We start from the raw sequence: 20,999 nt of genomic DNA on the forward strand, positions 1-20,999 counted from the left end.
TATTTGTTTTGTCTGCAGACAATTGGTGCGCTTACCAAATATCTGAATATTTCATACAGATTTTTGGTCAAATACCAGTCTTTAAAGCACGGATTCATGCCTAGAAGGACAAGTTTCCCACGGAAAGCTGCCCTCCAGGAAGGACAGCAAAAGAGGTAAAGGTAAATGAAGATGACCTTGAAGTGCGTTGCTCTGAAAAAATGACAGGCCTCCCATGGAGGGAATAATGCAGCTGAATTGCAGTCTCACTACTAACAGTGGTTGTTGCTATGGTGATTGATACCGAAAAGCCCACATAGACGAAGACTGGAGAAGGAATAGTAATTCCTGATATTGTTCAAATCACTAATGTAGATAAGGAGCCATCTCATGCACTCTTGCACATTAATATTTGCATGCGCTCACTGCCTTTGCCACACTGCTCCCCTCAAACACAAATGAGTTATTTTTCCATTCTCTGCAGCAGTATTTGCATAGTATTAGTTAATTATAATGGAGCAACCAGATGCCAAAGCCCCTGCTGACAAATAATAGTTGGTTCAAAAATGTATTTACTGATTTAGAACATATTTCCTGAGAATCATATATTCATTCGAAGTGGTTTAATTTTCTGAAAATAGAATTAATTATGACCCCACAATTTATGCAGAGAAGCAGCTTATGTACAAAAGGTATGCACACTCTGAATTTCTTCCCTGTCTTCAATGTTACTTATGTGCAATAAGGTTGCTAACTCATACTTGCAGTCTCCTCAATTTTACTTCATACCAGGAAAGCGTTAGGAAGGTTATCACAGGTTCTTCTGGTTAAACGACTGAAAATGACCTCAAAATAAGAACAAGTGAGTCCAGTGTAGAGGGTTTAGGGGTAAAATAAAGCAGCTTGGGAGAAAAAAAAAGGATGGTCAGAATGCCTAAGGTTGATACTGTGCTGCTTTTTGCTAAAATCCAAGACACCCCATGGGGATCTCGTGGGGATAAAGACATTATTATTACTCTTTTATATTTTGATTGAAATATAATCAGCTGAATCAGACTGGAGATGTTTGGTAATAACGAAAATTTAAATGGAAAAAAAATATGCTGGGATGTGTTTAGCGGGTTTCTTTTCTAACTGAAAATTGGAACCTGTACGCGACAAGCTCACTCCTATTCCCTCAGACATGACCTGTTTATTAAAACGGCAATTTTACAAATTACACCAATTTGGCAAATCCCTCAGAAACATCTGATAATATCCATGAAACTAACAGCTGCTCTAATATTATCACAAAAAATTCTGTATTTCTGAGGAATATGTAAACGTTCTTCCAGCAACCAGAACAGAGCATTACTGAACAGGGCCTTGATCCTGTGACAGTACACACAAAAACCACATTACTGCATACGCAGACCTCTTGGATTCGGCAGGACTCCCTGTGGTTATGAGGACTGCCTGCACAGAACTTTCTGCATGACCAGGAGTTAATTTTGCCGTTGCAGAGTTTAAATCACAGACACTTTGTCAGGAAAAGCCTACTCCATAGATCTCACCTTCCATCCATTGGACAGACTTCCACTCTGTGCTCACCTGCTAATACAGAGATACCAACTGCCTTATTATACCTGCCTGTTTTCTCCCATGCTTTCTGGTTTCTTATGTCCAGCTCAGGAAAGAGACTTCATCAGAATCTTAAAAGCTACACTTGAGTCACATCGGCAAATAACGGCACAATTTGTTTTATTCTCAGAAAATTTGCAAGCTCTGTTTTTTTTCTGACTGGGAAAGGCAAGGAATTCCAACCTATGTCTGTTGGTCCACAGCTATGTTGCTGGCCTGCCACTTCCTCCTTACTCACACATTCCCAAGCACAGGGATGGCACCAGTTTAACCAGCTGGAAAACTGAACCGTTCCACCAGAATCAATCAAGTCTTTTACACTGCCATAACTAAGAAGGGAATCCTGGAGGTTTGTAACAATCTACAATACTTATCTTTATTGAACGCAGGTAAGGAACAAGGGAGCAGCAACTGACACTGCAAAGCTACATGTGCTGCTAATGCTTGTGCAGCTACTCTCACGTCATGAAAACTGTGCACATCTGAAAAGCACTCGTAGAGAAAGAAAAAAATCTTAATTCTTAGATACAATTCTTCATTGACTGAATCGCCGCACAGGCCTATCTGTGAAAAACAAAGCAAAGAAAAGCCACATTTGCCACCCTCAGGATACGTTTCTGAACCAATGGGCCAAACAGGTAAGGCAGAGAGAAAAGCCTGGCTTTCAGCATGATAATCTGGTGGCTACAGCAGCTGAGGGCTCACAGGTTTTAACTCAGCTGAGTAATGAGGGACAAAGCAGTGCTCACGTTGCAAGCAATGAGGTCACTGCCCCATAAAATCTCCACTTCCACTAATTTACTTTGCTTGATGGGAATTCTCTGTAAAAGGAAATATTTCTTCTTATTGCAGTTTGCTTCACTATTAGACGTAAATATTCATTGCATTTAGAACATGGCACTATTATCCCTTCTGGAGCACAGACAAAACAAGGAAACACTGAGAGTTGACACATCTCACCCCCCCCCCCCAGTTTACCCAGCTGTCTCTCACATTTTTCTAGGAACAGCGCTCCAAAGTGAGTTTGAATGTAGGTTCAATAACAATTAAAAAGATGCTTCTGAAATAAAACAGTTTGCAAGGCAACTGATCTGAAGGAAAGAGTACCTTAAAAAAGAGGCATCGAGGACACAATGAGACAATTGGCAGAATTCAGTGTAGCCAGATTCAAGGTTATGAATATACGCACATACTATATTGACCAAGTCTATAAAGACAAGACCACTGTGGTGGTTTTGGGACGGGGAGAGATTGACAGACTTTTCAGGAAACAACCAGCCCCTAATTATTTTCAGTTATGCGATATTAGGGGGCACAGCTATTTGATGTAAACAACATACCCACATAATGTACCCACAATTCCACAAAAGAATGGCAATCATTGTTAGAAAAAATGTCTTAGATTTTCTACTCAAATGGAAAATTTAAGCACTGAGTGACACTCACTGCAATTAAAAGTGTAAGGGTCGTGTGCTAACTGCACTCGCTTTCATAGTGGTGAGATTTCTACGGCATTAGGATTTGCCTTTCAGTTTCTACGTCTTTGAAATAGAAGGCAGTGCTTTGCTAGATCTGGGCTGAGATGAAGAATCAATTGTACAACATAAGCAATTAATTTAAGCTTGTTGGAAAAAAGAAGTGTACCGAGTGTATTTTATTGTGAGCTAAACCTTCCCAGTTATATTTTATCAAATAAACAAATTTCTTCACAAAATATAAGCAAAGTTAATCCAACCACTGTATCTCCCTCTGTATGAAAATAGTGTATTTCAGCCACTAGGATAACTTTTAAATAACTTTTTGTTTTATCCATTAACATGACTCATAAACCAGCTTTTTTTTGGTTTTACATCAAACATTACATGGTCCTGTCCTGCGTAGGACTGTACTGAGTTCAAGCTAACTGATTTTGATTCAGTCTTCAGATCATATGCTCAGGAAGCATAACTGTTAAGCACTCATTAATTAGCGTAACGCATATGTACCCGTGGCCACTGAAGGATAGAACTCCTACCCACGTATCTGCCATCGTAACACGATCGTTGGCACTGACAGCTACAGAAGATTTCCCTTAATAAAACTAAACAGATTCTTGCTTTTTGAATGAATAGGCTCAGAATTATAGCTCCATTCTTACAAAGAAAGCACTTCAGGGACATGAAATACAATCATATTTGGCAAGAAGAGATGCAATTTCTTGGCTATTTCAACTCCAAGAGCTCTAACTGTTGAAAGATAGACTGCCCAGAAGATAAACATAACTACAGGCCAATTTTTGCTCCTCTGACAGTATGACATGTGAGACTGGAAAGAAGAATCGGAGACAACTTCTCCAGCTAAAGTACAGAAAGAGCAGCAGGACGAAGCTTTTGTGTGTTTGCACAGGTAACACACAGTCCAGTAGTATTAGGCTTTCATTTTAATTATCCACAAATCTTTCTATAAAACCAGTTCTTTCATACCACTCTTCCACAACTCTGTGAAAAATTATCATTTGGGGTGTGTAGGAATGTAGGACATGTGTGTGTGTGTGTGCGCGCTTGCAGTGTGTTCTTTGCATCTACTCTTTTTTCCTAGCATACCTTCAGGGAAACATTGTAAAAGCACCAAATTCTAAATTGTCTTGTTTTCATATTGTGTTTTTGTCTATTATGCTTTAAAGAATAAATTATTCATGGAGCGTACTGATATGGACAATTTATCTGTAACTGAGGGATCAGCACAGAGCAAATGTACAGAGGCCACCACCAAAGCCTGCTGTCGTGAGCAAGGCACCACTCGGTACTGGGAAATTCCATTTGCAGAATGCTACACGTGTCTGTTCTTTTTTAAACCTAAGCTCAAGAGACAGCAATAGCGAAAACAAAGCCATTTTGCCCTAACCTTCTGCAGGTAGAGCCCTGGCACAGCTTAGGCCATGGCTTTAGGGTTTAATTCTTGACTTACACAATGACTATCTTACCTCTAATCTAAATTCATGCAGTATTTTACATTTAATTACAGCAAGCATCCAATATATTAAAAATGCAACTACCTTCATTCTTCCTGTAAGAGTGCAATTAAAGGTAACTACCAATCTCTTTTTTTTTTTTTTCTGTTTTGTTCTGAAGAAACTCAGGACAAATATGATTATGGGCTGAGATTTTTCCTAAATAACAATAGGGATTTTTCTGCAATTACTACTGCTTTCGAAGGAGCTCTAATACTTTAAGCAGCGATAAAGTGGCAGCTGTACATGTTTAATTTCTGAGAGCCAGGGCATAATGCACAAGCATTAATCCCTCCAGCTGTCCAGTAATTAAACATCATGTAAAGCCCAGAGGGTATCATTGCTGTGCTACCTTATCTTATTTATGAAGGACTTTCATTTGTTAAATCTATAGTCATTTTCTTTCCATTCTTGGAAATAATTGTAGATTCCTCCACCATGGCAAGTGTACTCAAGTTACAGCTACCTTCTACAAAATGACAGGAATTTCAGGCTAGCCATGTCTCTTTTCATCACATGCTGAAATAATCATGAATAGTGATAGTAGATAAATATTTCCTCTACAGGCACGAATGCAATACTATGGGCTTTAACCCCATTAAATTTGGGGGGTTCCTCAGGGAGAATACATGGCAAAATATGATCCTTTGGGTTTGATTTCCCTCTGAGCTGACTGAGGAACAGTACATCACTGTGCACCTAGGCTGTTAAGGAAGGTAATGAACAGAATTCGTAACTTTGATAAAAGCACGTATTAATCAGGCTGCAAAGGAAGATAAAATAAGTGCTACATTATCACCAAGTAAAAAGCTCTCAGTAGGAGCTGTGGAGATTTGGAATGAACAGAATCAGTATGGTCAAATCCCCATAGGTAGCACTGGAAACGTGACTCAGATCCAAAACACAGGTACCTTTTATTGCATAAAGAAGAAAATGATGCTGAGACGACATCATGCTCCTTATTGCTACAGGAAATGATAAAAGATGATAAAACAATTTAACTGTCAACAGAAAGGTCATTTCATGTGAGTGCAGGTGCAGGAGCAGTGTGGAGGAAGGTGGCTTTAAAGCAGCTTTGTAATTTCCCCACTTCCGCTGGCTCATCACCAGGTGGATCTGCCGGAGGGATCAGACCAGCTTTAGCCTGCTTTAAAGTCTGCCTTCTGCCAATGGTTCTCAGGTGACATGAGGGTTATTGAGCAGGGCACTGGAAAGAGTTGACTCTGAAAGTTTTCTGCACTTGGACCTTCCAAGAAAAGGACCCCTCAACTTGTAAGCACTGCTGCTTTTTATGGAGAATCACACATGTGCCTGGAGCTTTGCCAGGAAAGAGTAAGTGAAAAGCTCCTGCCCTGAGGATCTTGTAAGTGATATATATACCATGGAAATGTGAAGGCTGTGAGCTACCATGGCAAGGACATGTGGCTTACAGCTGAGCAAGACTGTGCTTACTGTTGTTTCCCTTATCAATTTAAAAAACTTTACCCAGTTTGTTCACTTTTAACCTGGCATATCATTATCACAGCACCGAAAATCTAGAACTAATTCTGAGATATATGGTCAGCAATGAAAAGCCAGAAGACCAGGGTCCAAAAGAAGATGCTCTCGGTAATGAAGCTGTCACTCATGAGACTCCTACAGGAATTCCGGGCTCTCACCCTTGAACAACTTTACGAGATCAGTATAAGTACGTCCGTTACCTGCACAAGTTCCCATGGATCGCTGTCTCTGTACTATAGTTAAGCAGAATAAATCATGGCATGGGAAAATAGCTTATTATGCTATCAATATATCAATGAATACACCATTTGACTGTATCTGACTATTGGGAAAGGGGAAAATTGTACACTTCCAACTCCTCATCTGCAAGACACAATTCCCATACTGACTGCAAGAAGTGGTCCAGGTGAGAACCAGTAACTCACTCAGAAGAGATGGGGCCAGAGCCCTGCTCTCTCTGTTGAGCATCCCAGAGTCCTGTCAGGAGGAACAAGCGATGTGTGCATTAAAGGGCTTCAATGCCCATTTCAGCTGTTACAGGATGGTAGCTCTTCTGTTCTAAAGCCATGCTGAAATGCTCTCTGCATTCCTGAGCGGCTGACAAAACACTGCTTAGTATCTCTCTTAGCAGAGATTTAACAAGTTCTGCAGTAGTTAGCAAAGTCCAGACTGACCCCGAGTTGTGATGTTTAATTACAGTCTCTCATATTTAATTTCTCTTTTTAGTCTCAGTAAATGCGTTCCTAAGCTTGTCCAATCAATTGTGACAAAGGTTAGGCACACTGGGAGCAGAAAACCTCAACCAGTGAAATAAGAAAGAGGATGCCAGTACCTCCAAGCCAGCAAATTCAAGACTGCCCTTACATTATTAACTGTTGATGTCTATTTTAGAGGACTAAACCTGACCTATGACTACAACACACTTAGCAAAGACACAAATTACTTCTGCTCCAAAGAACAGAAAAATAAGGTTTTTTTCTTTTTATATACTCTTTTATTTTAAAAAGGCAGATACTTGCATTTTCAAAAATTGTTTGTGCACTGGAAGTTAGCAGTGGACTTAAAGCCTACCTGCTGGAAGTAAATTATTTAGGCAGACAGGCACTTAGCTACCTACATGCAAGGATTAATACCCGCAATTAATCCCTGGTGCAATTACAGCCTGTGCACACAAATCTGGATCCCTAATCACTGGTGCTCTATCCACTGCAGGTTAAATAATTCACAGCTTCCATTGCTTCCTTGGGAAGTTCTTCCACTGGGTTAAAATCGCACCATTTTTCCTCCTTGTTCATGGATGAACAACAACAATAAAGTGCCTTACCATCCATTGATAATGGCTTCCAAGCAGTATGATGGGGTCAGTGCCTGGACTGCTATGAAAATAACTGCTTTCCTAATACTGGTACCAGACCAGGCCTAACAGGCCAGCAAAGGCTGTTTTACACATCGCTGTGGAAGTTTTTATTTTAATGGATTTTATCTATCAAATTGTTGTTTCTCACTCCAGACATGGCAAACAGGACACTTATTTCAGATGAATACAGTCTGCTTTGCTTAATCCTAAGGCTAGCTTTTTGTAGGGCTGGATTGTACAGGGGGAGATGAGGAACTCAAAGGAAACATTTGACTTATCCATTGTTTGAAATGATGCATTTTTTTTCCAGCATAGCTGCACTCAGGTAAGTCCAGAGCTTGCTAACTGCAGCTGAACCCTTTGCCTAAAGGGGGTTACACAAGGACAGCATACAAGACTGCAAATTCTCTCCTTCCTTGAAGGAAAGATATTCTAAGCACTGCTGTGACAAACGTTTTTCAGATCAGACAGGGTGCCAATCAAAACAGCAAGTCTTCAACACTGACCAAAAGCAAAGGAGAGGGATGTAGAGCACCAGTTTGTTTCCATTCATGCAAGATGATGCACCAAGGACGTGGCTGATACAAAGCACAAAGGAGAACCTAACCCAAACAGAAGATTCTCTTCTTCATATTCTACGCTTTTGTCCCCAAATTTCTGAACAGCAGCTTTCTCCCTCCAGCCGGCTGTGCCAGTGCCTACACTGACTACACTGGATAAATTTCACATTGATTCAAAAAGCAATTACATAACTCTGAGAAGAAAAATCCATCAAGAATTATCAAATCCAGAACAGTATCTGAAAAGCAAGTTGTTGGAGGCCAGAAGCAGACATAGGAGGAAGAAGCATAATACATTTGCACTGTTCTTACAGTTTTGGATGATTCTACTACCATAATCATTGTTTTCCTCTCCTGTACTCTCCTGCAGTAGGTACTCCCTTAACTTGGGACTGTGATCATTTTGACATAGGGACAGGCACTTGCACAGCCTCAGCACAACCAAGCCCTGCTCCTGTATCTGGATACCAGCACAATATTGTTAGTGGTACAAATCACCAATGCAGAAATGCAGACTCAAGTAATGTTCATAAACTACATATCAAGTTCTTTTGAAGAATTATAATGCTAAGAGCCAGTTATTCCTATCAAGAAATAGGAGTATCCATAGTTAAGGTATGTTTAAAGTGTCACATTAGCTTGAAGTAATAGCTTTATTAACATGGATTTGGATTTAGAAAGAGCTTAGGGTTTTTCTTCTGGATGCCCTCATTCACAATATCTTCAAGTCATCTTCCACTTGTTTATTGCACATGCAGGCTCTCACCATAGAAATTATCCTGAGCACAAATAAACTCCCTTCCAAACATTAAACCAGAAAGATGTGTTATTTATAGACAAGGTGGTCAGCTGTGTGAGAGGTGCAGCCTTAGCTATGACAGGGTGCTCTGCTCCAAGGGGCTGCAGGTGACAGTCAGTGCTGAAGCCTCTTTTTAAATGAGAACAAAAACATGAGTGCAGAAGTTAAAAAAAACAAAAAGAAAAGGTCTGAACCTAGGAACAGACTTCTTTTTGTCAGGATACTGTGTGCTGCTGAGATAAGAGAAAACGGATAAAGGAGGATTCTAAACAGAGAAGAAACGGGAATGTTAACAGAGTATCAGTGGATAGGCTTAGTGAGGTTTATCAGATTTGGATAAAAGAGAGGATAGCTATCAATCCTCCACAAGCTCTCAGAGTTTAAACGGCTAACACATTCGTTCTCATCCATGAGGAAAACATGTTAATTTGACAAGCAACTTCACTGAAAACGCTCCCACTACAGCCATTCAGCAGTGCCTCCTGTTTCCTTCTCGAAGTGAGTTTAACGCCTCTGAAAGGTGCTGAGTCAACAGATCTTAGGACTGAAAGCTTCTGATGTTTGCACCCACCCAGGAAGCTCCAAGTTTGCCTGTCAGTGCCCTTCTGCCCGGTCCTCTAGCCAGAGAACGGCCCATCCCACATTCAGACTCAGCAGCGAACGCTCGGCAGAGGTTGCCAATGTGCACCCACCGAGGTGGCAGCCTACATGGGGACAGCACTCAGTCATAAGGAACTAGGTGAAAGTCACTAATTCATTTCACATGAGTTACCCAACAATCATTAGAAAATGGTAATTTGTCCTTGGATTAAATTTCCATTTTAAGAACCTGCATGTGCACTAAAAAAGTGGAAGATAAGCAACACTAAAGATGCTGAAACATCCAAAAAAGAAACACACAGCTATTTCTAAATCTATTAATAGCATCGCTATGCTGAAATTATGTGGCATTCAGAACATATTTACGTTCATTTTGGGGGTTACCTAGAGCGTTGAAAAAAAGAGTTTAAAGCAATTTCAAGTAGATTTTTAATATAAATAAGACTCCATGAGACAACTCCTACTGGTGTAAGCAGCAGCAGTAGCATTAAATTAGTGGAGGGTGCCACCAGTGTAAAAATTGTTTTAATTTCACTAACCCATATTGGGAAAACAATAATTTTTTCAATAGCAGTTACAATTATCTTCTGAATTTGTCTCTAATTCAAGCCTCCCATTCAATGGAAAAAAAATGCATATGCTATAGAGAGAACACTGAGTTTCATACAGAAAACAAATAAAAGACTTTTGAAAACTGCCAAAACATCATTAGCTTTAAGGACACAGGACCAGGGGTCTAAGCATATCACCAACTTACCATATCATAATAATTTATTACTTGGGAATTGTCCATGCACACGCACTTAATTCCACATGAAACAGGAGGCAACGTAAGGCTACCTATGCCTTTTCCTTATGAGCCAACCCAACTGGAACTATGCTGCAAAGGCTCAGCATAAGCACAGTAACCTGTTACTGTTACCCCTGGACCTCTGAGTCATGTGCAATATGGAATGGAGATGCTTTGAAAAACTTTGTGTCTAATCTGTAGTTAACTGAATTAGTGAGTTGCATGGAACCTTCATACTGAGCTTCATACGTAACAAACCGCACACTGGGTTTCATTAGCAAGGGTGAGGCCAGCAGGTTGAGGGAAGTGGTTGTTCTCCTCTAGCTGGTACTTGTTAGGTCATATCTGAAATACTATGTCCAGTTTTGTGCCACCCTGACAGTGCAGGAAAGGCATTCGCAACCTGGAGAGGGTCCAGTGGAAGTCTAGCAAGATGGTTATGGTGCTGGAGCACATGATACACAAGGAGGGGCTGAGGGAAATGGGTTTGGTTAACCTGGAGAAGGTTAGAGGATCTTACTGCAATTTTCCAATATCTAAAGGAGTGATACAGCAAAGCTGGAGGCCAGCTCTTCTCAGAAGTGCATAGCAAAAGGAGAAGAGGCAATGGGGACAAGATGCAACAAAGGAAAAAGTAAAAAAGGACATAGAAAAAATATTTTTACGAGTGGCTTAACACTGGAACAGGTTGCTCAGACAGTAAAATCTTTGGTAAGATTTTGTGTGATAAAGCTGACTGCAAATAAATAAATTTATCCACAGTGTTTTACTCAGAACCACAAAATGTTCACATAGAACATATTTCATTACACAACTTCAATGAAAAGATATAATGTGGACTATGAACTGGCTAGGTATTAGAGCCCAAAATTCAGTTTTCGAATGAAGAAACATCAGTGTGTGCTTGCATGTAATCATTCAACCCTTTCACCAGCAATCTGGAAGTACAAATAACATTGCTGATATCACGTGCAACACCAGAAATATTGATGGATGGGTGAATAACTACACAGAGCATGAGATAGCTTCTTAATAGCCTGGGATCATTTGCACACAAAGAATTTAATAACAACAAACAGAGCTGTGTAAGAACAGTATTAGAAAGGTGATTTTACTTTTGCACAGACTGGTAAGACTGATATTCCCTAAGTTCTGGCGGTCTGTATAAAAAGAAAGTTGGAAAATCAGCTGGGATACCGAAGGGAGCCACAAAAATGAGTCAAGCATTCATTCAAAAGAAAATATTTGACAACAAGAAGCATAAAGAACTAAATATGTTTAGTCTATCAAAAAGACAGTTTGAGAAATGGCTAGATTACACAGTGTAGGAGTTTTCACAGAGGGAAAACACCGTTAAAGAGCTCTTTCATTCAGCAGAGAAAGGCCTAATAAAAGGCAATGGCCATTTAGGGACTGAATTTAAAACAGTTACAGTAAATAGTATATCATTCTCTCTCTGTCCAGTGAAACCAACAAGCTATGAATAAAGAAACGTCCACGCCTATCTATTATATCCCAGCAGAAGCTAACCTTAGTCTATGGGGTTACACTTTACAGGAGGAAGGACATGGCGGTAAGCTGCTGAGCTACCACAGAGGAAGGTTTGAACATTTTTATTTAAGTCCTTACCACATCATCTGGGTATTAACCCTAATAATCATGTTCCAAACTGACTAACCATATTCTGCTACAGTAGCAAAAGAATCCTTAATTCTCCGTAGAGTTCACTTTATATTCTCCAGCCATCTCCAACTGGAGAATCCTTCTTTCCTCTCTTTTTCTAAAATTCACTACTTAGCACTGCAAATGTAGAGTGAATGAATTTGTTGGCAGGAAAAGCCATCCCTTTACATGCAATTTGTAATAGTCACTCTAGGACTTTTATAGTCCTAAAGGGAAATGTTGCATACGTATTAAAGTATTACTCTAACTCACCAGGAGTGCAGCCAGCCTCATCAATACCACTTTCACAATCCTTCTGCCCATCACATCTCCAGGACGATGGGATACATTTGTTGCTTAAGTCTCCACAGCTAATTTTTTCAGCTGGACATACTTGCTTGGCTGGAAAAATATAATAAAGAAAAAAAAAAAACAAGTTAAATATAATTCTAGACATTGCTAACATTATTTACACTTTTAAAGTTACTTTTTTTTTGTATGGCTCAGTCCTAAAACATATTGTAATAAAATCCCAAGTAAACACTGATTTTGAGGTATGGCTGCTTACATGTCCCGTACGTGTTCCCCAAAAGAGATCACAATACTTTTACATGAAAAAAAAAGGGGGGGGGGGAAGCACCACTGTTTATTTCAACAAAATCCCAGAAACTTAACTTTAAAGTTAAAGGAATTAGGGGAGAGGAACAGAAGTCAGATTCATATGCAACTTCTCCTACCTAGCATTTCCTTGCAGGCAGGCTCTTGCTTCTGGCCATCCCAGTGACCCTGAGTCGCAACAAACTGTGCATAGGCCCCGTGGCTCTTTACACACTCTTGGGGCCTGGTGGCCCTTTCCCACCTTCTCCTTGCCATCTCAGTTTGTGCATGGGCTAGAAGAGCCCAGCTTTGTGCTGCCACTTTCCTCTCTGCAACATGCTGCTGCCTCTTGAATCAGGTCTCCTTGCACAGGCTTCCCCAGAAACAAGGACCTTCCTGTCCTTCCAGCCTGTGCCTGACCCAGCCAATCCCTTCCAGGAACATAACAGTACAGGAACATGCAAGTAAAACAAATACCACCCCTCACTCCTATTTTCAAGCTTAACTCAACCAAAATGAACTGACAGAGTTGCTTCAACAGATCAACAGGGATTTCAACTAAGAACCTAGGGCTACTTGTTAAGTAGAAGGACTGCAATACTCAGTGTGAGTAACGCTCAATGCAGCAACAGCACTGCCTGTTTGTGACTGCCTCAAACCCCCAATACACTGTGCTTTTGCTATTAAAACACTAGCACCCTGCACACAGCAGCAGTAGTACTGGATAAACTACTCTGAAAATACTACCTCAAATTAAGTCAGGAAAAATTAATTGCCTAATTTTAGTGTAAGGGTTTACTTACATGTTTGGCATTGCAAGGCAATTTCTAAATGTAATAATCTAGGCAGATTATGGTCAGTAAGCTGGGGAAAAAGTGGCAAGCACAAGCATGAACTCACACGTTAAACAAACTTAACTGCAACTGCCTAAACTAAAAGTGACTGTGATCTGAGACATGGAGACACAGGAAGACCTGCAGAAGCAGAAACCCTAGCACATGCAAGAACACAACTATGAAAAAAAATCTGCCAAATTTATCTGGAACCAAGTAAGCCGTGAAGCTCGTTCTCTTGTAACTATTTTGCATTGCCAAGATTCCTTCCCCCCCCATACTAGAGTAAAGAGCAACAGATCTACAATTATTGTGACAAGGCTGCTTGAATGCATAATGTTCCACAGTATAAACAATTGTTTAGTATTCTGGAATCATCATCCAGTTTGGCTGGATTTGCTTATCAAACAGACCAATTTCTCCCTTTAAAAAATTACATGTTTTCAAATAGTTCTTCCATCGGTATTAATGATGATAACAGTATACATGGCTGCAGGTCTACTGAAAAGGGAGGAACCTAAATCCTGAATTAAAACTTTCACATTACCCTGCCCTAGTAAAGGTATTTATGCAAAGTCAATCAGCTTCCCAAGTGCTGAGCAAAAGAGGATGAAAATTATACCTCTCCCTTTCCACCTGCACAAGAAGGCTGTAGAGGGGCATCTCACAGTCCCAAAGCATCAATCAGCCACTTAGAAAGCACTGCCATTTAATTCCAGGATTTCTCTGTCTTAGCACCTTGAAATGCTATAAGAAGCAGTTTCTAGAAGCTGTGGGCAACCAACGTATCAAGAAAAATTAGGTCCTGCCACAGACAGACAGTTAATAACAGATGTAATGAAGTTTTACAACCCTGAGGCAAGACAGCATTTTTGTTGAAATTTGCTCACTGCATACCTAAATAACATTTATGAATGTTGCATGACCTACGGAGTGGGGAGAAAGAGGGATCCTTACTTAGGCTTTTTGATTATTTTATCAGCAGGTCAGTAATAAAAAACACCTGACATTGGAAAGCCTCCACAACAACACCCCACCAGGATCAATATGTCTGCCAGCTCAGATAGGTGCCCTGCCACAGGCCGGGACCCATGTCCCACATTTTCCCCTCAGCCCTGGTCCCTCTAAGCTGCAGGTTTATAATGCACAACTGCAGGGACGCTCGGTGGCGCTGAGCACTCGCATCCTTCCACAGAAGTCAGACAGCATGTCTGAAAACCAGGTCACTTGCCAACTATGCAAAATGGTGTAAAACAAGGTGCTTGCCCTCACCCTCAAGGGCGCTGGCATGCCGAGCTGCGGCCAAGCTGCTCTGGACACCATCCCGAGAGCTGTATGCTGGGGCGCACCATCCTTAAACATGCTGAAGTAATTCATGGATACAGAAGGAAAAACATATTCTGTGGCAGCTGATTTGCAACCAGCAGCCCCCTCAAACAAGAAAAAACGGAGCTAAAATGGTGCATTTGGCCTAGAAGCCCCACAGCCCCTCAGCACAGAGGGCTCGCACCCCAAAAATACTGCTTCTGCCAGCCTTACCCAGCCCTCATATGCATAGGTGTGAGCCTGGAGAATGCGGCGTTGAAAAAGAAAAATGTGCAGCCAAGTCACTGTAACTTTTTTTTTTCCCCCAAAAAAACCCTTCTGTACAGAGCCACACAAGGATTACAGACTGCACTCTGGCAGGATGAGCTTGCAGGGGCCAGGGAGGGAAGGCGCTGGAGGCCGCACCTCACTGCCATCGGCCCCTCTGAGGAGAAAGGTGGCAACTCTGAGAAGACAGCAACTTCTAGGAAAGGGACAGGGATGGCCACAGGCCATGTGTATGAGGCAGCACAAGAGGCCTGGGGAGGCGAGAGAGGCACAGCGCCCGGCTGTGGAGAAGGCACCCCAACCCCAACTGCAGGGCTGCCTTCTTGTCTGAGGGACCCACCAAGCAGCGTCAGCAAAAATAGTGCTTTTTGCCACAAATACCGTACAGAGGGATAACGTTGACTGGCGTCTCCAGCAGCTACCTGGGCTTTGCATTCCTCCATCAAGGCCTCCAAAGCCTCTCAGCTCTGAGGTGCACAGCTCCACAGCTCCAACTGCCCCCTCCCAAATGTCTTCACCACCAAACCCTGGCTGCTGAGGAACCGGTTCAGAGGGCCAGGCAGATGGGAGCTCGCTGCTGGGCCAAGGAGGTCACAGCTCCCCCTACCCCGCACGTGGCTGTGCGAGATGGAGCACTCGCACCCTACTGAGCCCCTCTTCTCCCTCCCGTTCAATTCAAGGTTGGGCCCTGTGATGACGTTTGCTTCTAGGCTGCCCTATGCTCTAAACCAATTTTTACCATAAGCAAACATGTGCTTATAATACATGAGATAAAAATAACTTTCCTCGCTGGATTTATTAATCCAAATGGATTTCCATGCTTTCGCACTTTGAAAGTTTGTCTCCTGACTGCATTTGTGCAGTGCATGCAAGAACAAGGTTTGTATTGGACTGGCATACTGCGAAAACGAGGAGACCAAAAAAAGTCACGGAGACATTTGTTAATCAGGTTATTGGTCCACACCCCAAAAAATTGTTCTAGTTCTTCTTGCTCAGGCTATGGTGATGGAAAGGAAAATTTGTTTTGACGCCAAGTAGGACCAGCTTTTTCATCCCCACAGGAAATCTCTATTGAGAACTAAGTGGATCAAGACAGGTGAGAACACTTTCCACACATCTGATTTTGAAGAGGGTGAAATATAATTATAAAATGGTATCATAACACAGTGGGATCATTAACCAGCAAAAAGGTTATTTATTGGTCACAGTTTAAGTATGGGCATTACTTTTGCTTGGCTGCTGTGGGCAGATGCTTAATAGCTTTGGGAAGCTGAAAGGTTTGGAAAGGTATGGACAGAAGACTCCTATTTGTGGAAAGCAATCTCTGTGTTAATCATCTCGCTGACAGAGTAATTACAGACATTTAAAAATGTAAATCAAAGCTTCAATTTGCAGGGATGCAGCAACAGAAGCTGCTGTTGGTCACAGTTCATCAAAGCTCTGTGTTCCAGTGGTTTCTACACCCAAGCAATCATTGCATGGAAGCCAACAACTTGTAAGCCCTGGCAGATAACAGACAGGGGACCTTGCATAAAACTCAAAGCAAAATTTTGAAGAAAATACTTCTGCATTATTTCAGCAAGTTGGGTCTTTCCCCCCCCCCACCCCCCCCCCGCCCGATATACTGCAGCAGTGCAAGTGGACTCAATGTTGTCCACGCTATGAAACAGGCTTTTAGCAACTGCAATCCAGACTTAACATTTCTGTTTCTGCACACTGCTTACACAAACCCAGGCCTTTTGGGCTTACGTGACCAAAATGTTTACTTCCTACTTTCCTCTTCATCCACCCAGAAAGGAAAGGGTTAGCGCTGTACGTGATGGTGCGTGCTCTTACCCTGGATATATTCTGGACTAATGCGAGTTATAGCAAGATCTGCCTTTTCAGAAAAGCACCATTAAACAACTTGGTTGAAATGTCAGACACATCAAGACCAATTTATCACAATGAACTGCAAATGCCAAGGATGGACAACAATGGTTTATTTATAAGGAGACAAGAGCAAAGAAGACAAGAAGGTTCCATTTACTCACTACCGCCAATGGCACATTCTTCTTTTTCTTTACAGGAGGCTACAAAGTCTTTCAGAGAACCACAGAGCCTAACTGGCGCCCCACTGTTTGCTTCCTCTTGTGCCACTGCTGTGCTTTTCAGGCTCCGGACATCATGTATATTCAAGAAAGCCCAAGAGAACAGAATTGATTTACTTTCAGAAGACCATTTGTCAGGTTCTCACCAAACAGGTACTCTAAGAGCATACACAAAATGTAATTAAGCAGCTTCTACTGGTGGGAAACCCACGAGACTTTTCATCGGCAGACTGAAAAGAATGCCCTTTGTGGAAATACATCATCTTACAGGTCTGAACAGTTTCTCTATCTCTGCTGAAATAACTCCCCATCCTCTCCAGACTGCCCCCTCTGCTTTTTCCAGGTTCTTCAGAAGGAAAATCCCAACCCAAAACTTCATTCTGCAACAAAGAAAATACCATACTAAAATGGTTTAATTCATTTCTGACATGCCAATAAATTGTTCCTGCAAAACTTCCACTAGTACCCTTATTATGGAACTTAAAATTCCTACCTCCCTCTTTCCTCCAGCAATGGTTTAGTTGTCGGCTTTTTTTTTAAAGGAATGGTTTTTAACAAAGACCTCCCCTCCTCAAATATTGCCTTTAAATATTCTTTTGTCATAGCTGGCAGTCCTATCTCAGAGATATACCAAGAACAAAATAAATGTTTATACCTGCCCATGTACAGGACTAGTACCTCTATGTTTCCAGCCAAAACAAGCACAATTGTTAAATGAGCAACTGTTCAGAAGAGAGGAAGGGAGCTGACAGATAGAGATTGCTTAGGGAAATTCAAAACTCAGAGTTCCCAATTCCTGGAGATTTGCGATTCAGAAAAACATCTCAGTTACAAGTTTGCATATATGGGGGGGGGGTTATATATATATGTGTGTGTGTATATATATATGAATGCATATCCCAGTCTATACTCACTACTGACTTACATCTTATACTTTCCCATTGAAGTATTTAGGTTGCATAAGAAACACATTTCAAAATCCATCTTGTGACTTAAATTACTATCACAGCTGAAGGTGTATCTGCACTGGTATTTTCCTTCCCTTGCCTCTTCTCCCACATCAGCGTGGGTGCTAGGAACACTGGCTTCTACCCTGCTCACCCACTAGTTCACTCTGTAGCTCAGGACAGGTTGCTGTTGCCTTAGTTTACTTCACTTAACCCTGCAAGACATCAGATTTTCTGCTAAAGAGTGTTATATAATCATATTTGTTATATTTAGTTAAATCTCCCTTATCTTCTCCTTGTGCCAAGCCGAGCCCAAACCAAACAATATCAGACAAGAGCCTCATCTACAATGAGAAGTGTTTGTGTGGGGGCAGCAACATCCATGGTGGATCCGTCTCAGGAATTTCTTTGGCATTGATGTACAGAGCACACACACTGTGACTACACAGGAACTCCCCTGAACCCACAGCTTCGCTGGGTGCCTGCGTTTGGACCTAGGTATTAGCAATGCACAAAGACAGAACACTTAGGGGGAATGATAATCAAAGAATTGTTTCCACAAAGGTTAGGATTCTGCAGTGAACTTCCCCTTCTGTCATGTAAAGCAACACGCTACGAGCATCAGCCTGCTGGGATAGCAAGCTTTACGTGAACTTGCAACTTCTACTAAAGCCAGTGCAACTGCATCCCGTAGCAGTATTCGGTTTGCTCACCATATCTGTATCATGTATACACTTGAGATCACTGAGAACATAAAGGCAACTTTACATTGCCAGCTGAAACCAGCCCAGGTCAAAACGAATGTCATGATTAGTGGCTTAAGTGAATTAAGATTACAGCACTCAGAGACCTGGAATGAGACCAAACCACCACCACAATTGATGCCTTTGTTGACAGAGGAGGCTGACCCATCCATCTCCTAGCACAGGATGGTCCGTTCAGGTCAGAATTGCGGCATGCTGACCACCCTGATTCCCAGGACCTGCTGCTACCTGACTCTACATTTTTGAGTATGTAAGTATACACTTATGTGCAATAACCTTTGTGGGAGCATGCAAATAGTGAGAAATAGTGAAAATCTATTCTTTCTGCACAAAAAGATAATTAACTTATGGCCGTTACCTTTAAACTTTGAACATAAATTACTATAAGTGACTCAAAAGACAGATTAGGAAAGGCTACTAAGAAACTATACTATAAAGGTCAAGAAATCGTATCATAAACAGTATTAACTGTTGATACACCTGATAAAAAGTTAGATTCTGTGGTGTGATTTGTTTGATGGTGACTGATGTTCAGAAGTTCCCAGGGGAATGGAAAAGGATTTACACAGGTTTAACTCCATTGCACTGCATAGCACAGCCCTTACTAAGTCCATTCTTGTATGCTTGTAAGAAAGGCTTCTTTACAACAGCGTGGGTTAGGAGTCTTCGATGAGTCTCCCAACTCCTCTACCTAGAAACTGGAGGGAGAAAAGAAGCTTAGCTTACAAAGGGTTCAGCATGTCTAAAATAGATAGCATGTACCTTCCTTTTGTGCAGAGTATCACATTAGCGATTATCACCTCTGAGATCAGAGTGAAATAATCAGGAATTCAAAATCCCAGGATTAATCCTAATTACTGAAATATAGACTCACTGTCAGAATAAAAGTAAGGTAGCTTTCATAGGAAAAGCATGTTTCAAACACAGACACTACAAACAACCTCAATGAAGAAAATGATTCTCAGGGGTAGTGCCAATAGTTTTAAGAGGTAATATAAACTGTCTTTGAGCACAGTGTAAAAAGGTAGGATATTTCCATAGTAGGCTGAAAAGACATACGGCATCAGGTTTTATAGTAACAAATAACTAAGCTTCATGTCCCACAACTTGAGTCATCTGCATGGGTCAGGAAGGGATTTCTTTACCCAAGCTCAGAGCTATCCTGGCACACTTATGGCTTGTTTTTAAACCTTTCCCAGAATACTGAATATTGGCACAGCTCAAGATAGCATGCTGGACAGAAAGGACTAATACTCTTGGGCTTCCAGCACATAATTTTTCTTAGATTCCTGATTGCTGTGTCTTACTCACTCACTCTAAAAATCAAAACTACCAAACTTAGATAAGAAAAGCATTTCCTTCCCTCAGTCAGACTGGCAGGACTTCAGCTGAATCTGTCTTTCTGTAAACATAGCAAATGCTCACTTGCTGCAATCATCTGAGCATGTCTCACCTAATTAATTTCATAGCTTTGCAAGATATTGTTTTGATGGCACTTCTGTTCTCTACCTGATATGCCCAACAGGCCCTGCTGCTGAGAACTAAAGTTCTTTAACTCAAGTCACTTGGCTCATTTCAGGTAAATCCAAGTCAATGTTAATGGCCCATAGTAAACAGGACATCAAACTGATCGTGATTTCACGATCCTCCTTGGCCTCAAACTATAGGAAACTTGTGATACTTTCAGTAGGAGTCAGGAAGCTTTTAAATTGTTTTTAACCTATCCTCATGGTCATACTTTCTAACATTTCAGAATCCACAAACTAAGATCAGATGTTTAACAGTCGTCAGGATATAGGTTGTTGAGCCTCATTAAATTCCTTTTTTTTAAAATTATCTAGCACTTGTAAAATGACAGTGTTTTAGTGGTGTCTGTACAATACACAGTGACATTCCCCCACTGTCAAGTCTGGTTAAGCACATAGAGGCCAGTTTCTGAGAGATCATGACAGGTTTTTAAGTATGAGAAAGATCTACACGATACAATAACAGTTTTCTGCTCCCAAACAAACCACGTTTCATTACCTGCCATTACACACATAAGAATTCAAGAAAATACTGTAAAAGCTCATTCCCTACAGCAGCTTTTATGCCCAAGGAACTTGTTACAAAAGTTCCCTTCCCAGGAGACACTTAACACCTCTGCACAAAGGGTTAGCAATTCCTCAACGTCAGTCCTAGGACTGTCTTGGCCTTTGTAGTCCACCTAGCTCATCCAGCCCAGCTTCTTATGATCAGTAGTACTTAGATGTCTCTTAGGTGTTAGTTAAATGTCTCTAAGCATTGATTTGGTCAGAGATGCATGAATCCTTTAATAAA

General features: G+C 41.2%; 1 protein-coding gene across 1 annotated transcript in view; it reads right to left on the bottom strand.

Moving 5' to 3' along the window:
* LRP8 (LDL receptor related protein 8) overlaps positions 1-20,999 on the bottom strand; it is a 194,291-nt gene that overhangs the window by 31,521 nt on the left and 141,771 nt on the right. Inside the window, exon 4 of the mRNA XM_050900755.1 lies at positions 12,130-12,258. Coding sequence (XP_050756712.1) covers positions 12,130-12,258 — 129 coding nt within the window. The remainder of the gene's footprint in view (positions 1-12,129; positions 12,259-20,999) is intronic.

This window comes from Gymnogyps californianus, chromosome 8 (assembly GCF_018139145.2).
Source record: "Gymnogyps californianus isolate 813 chromosome 8, ASM1813914v2, whole genome shotgun sequence".
Lineage (NCBI taxonomy): Eukaryota > Metazoa > Chordata > Aves > Accipitriformes > Cathartidae > Gymnogyps > Gymnogyps californianus.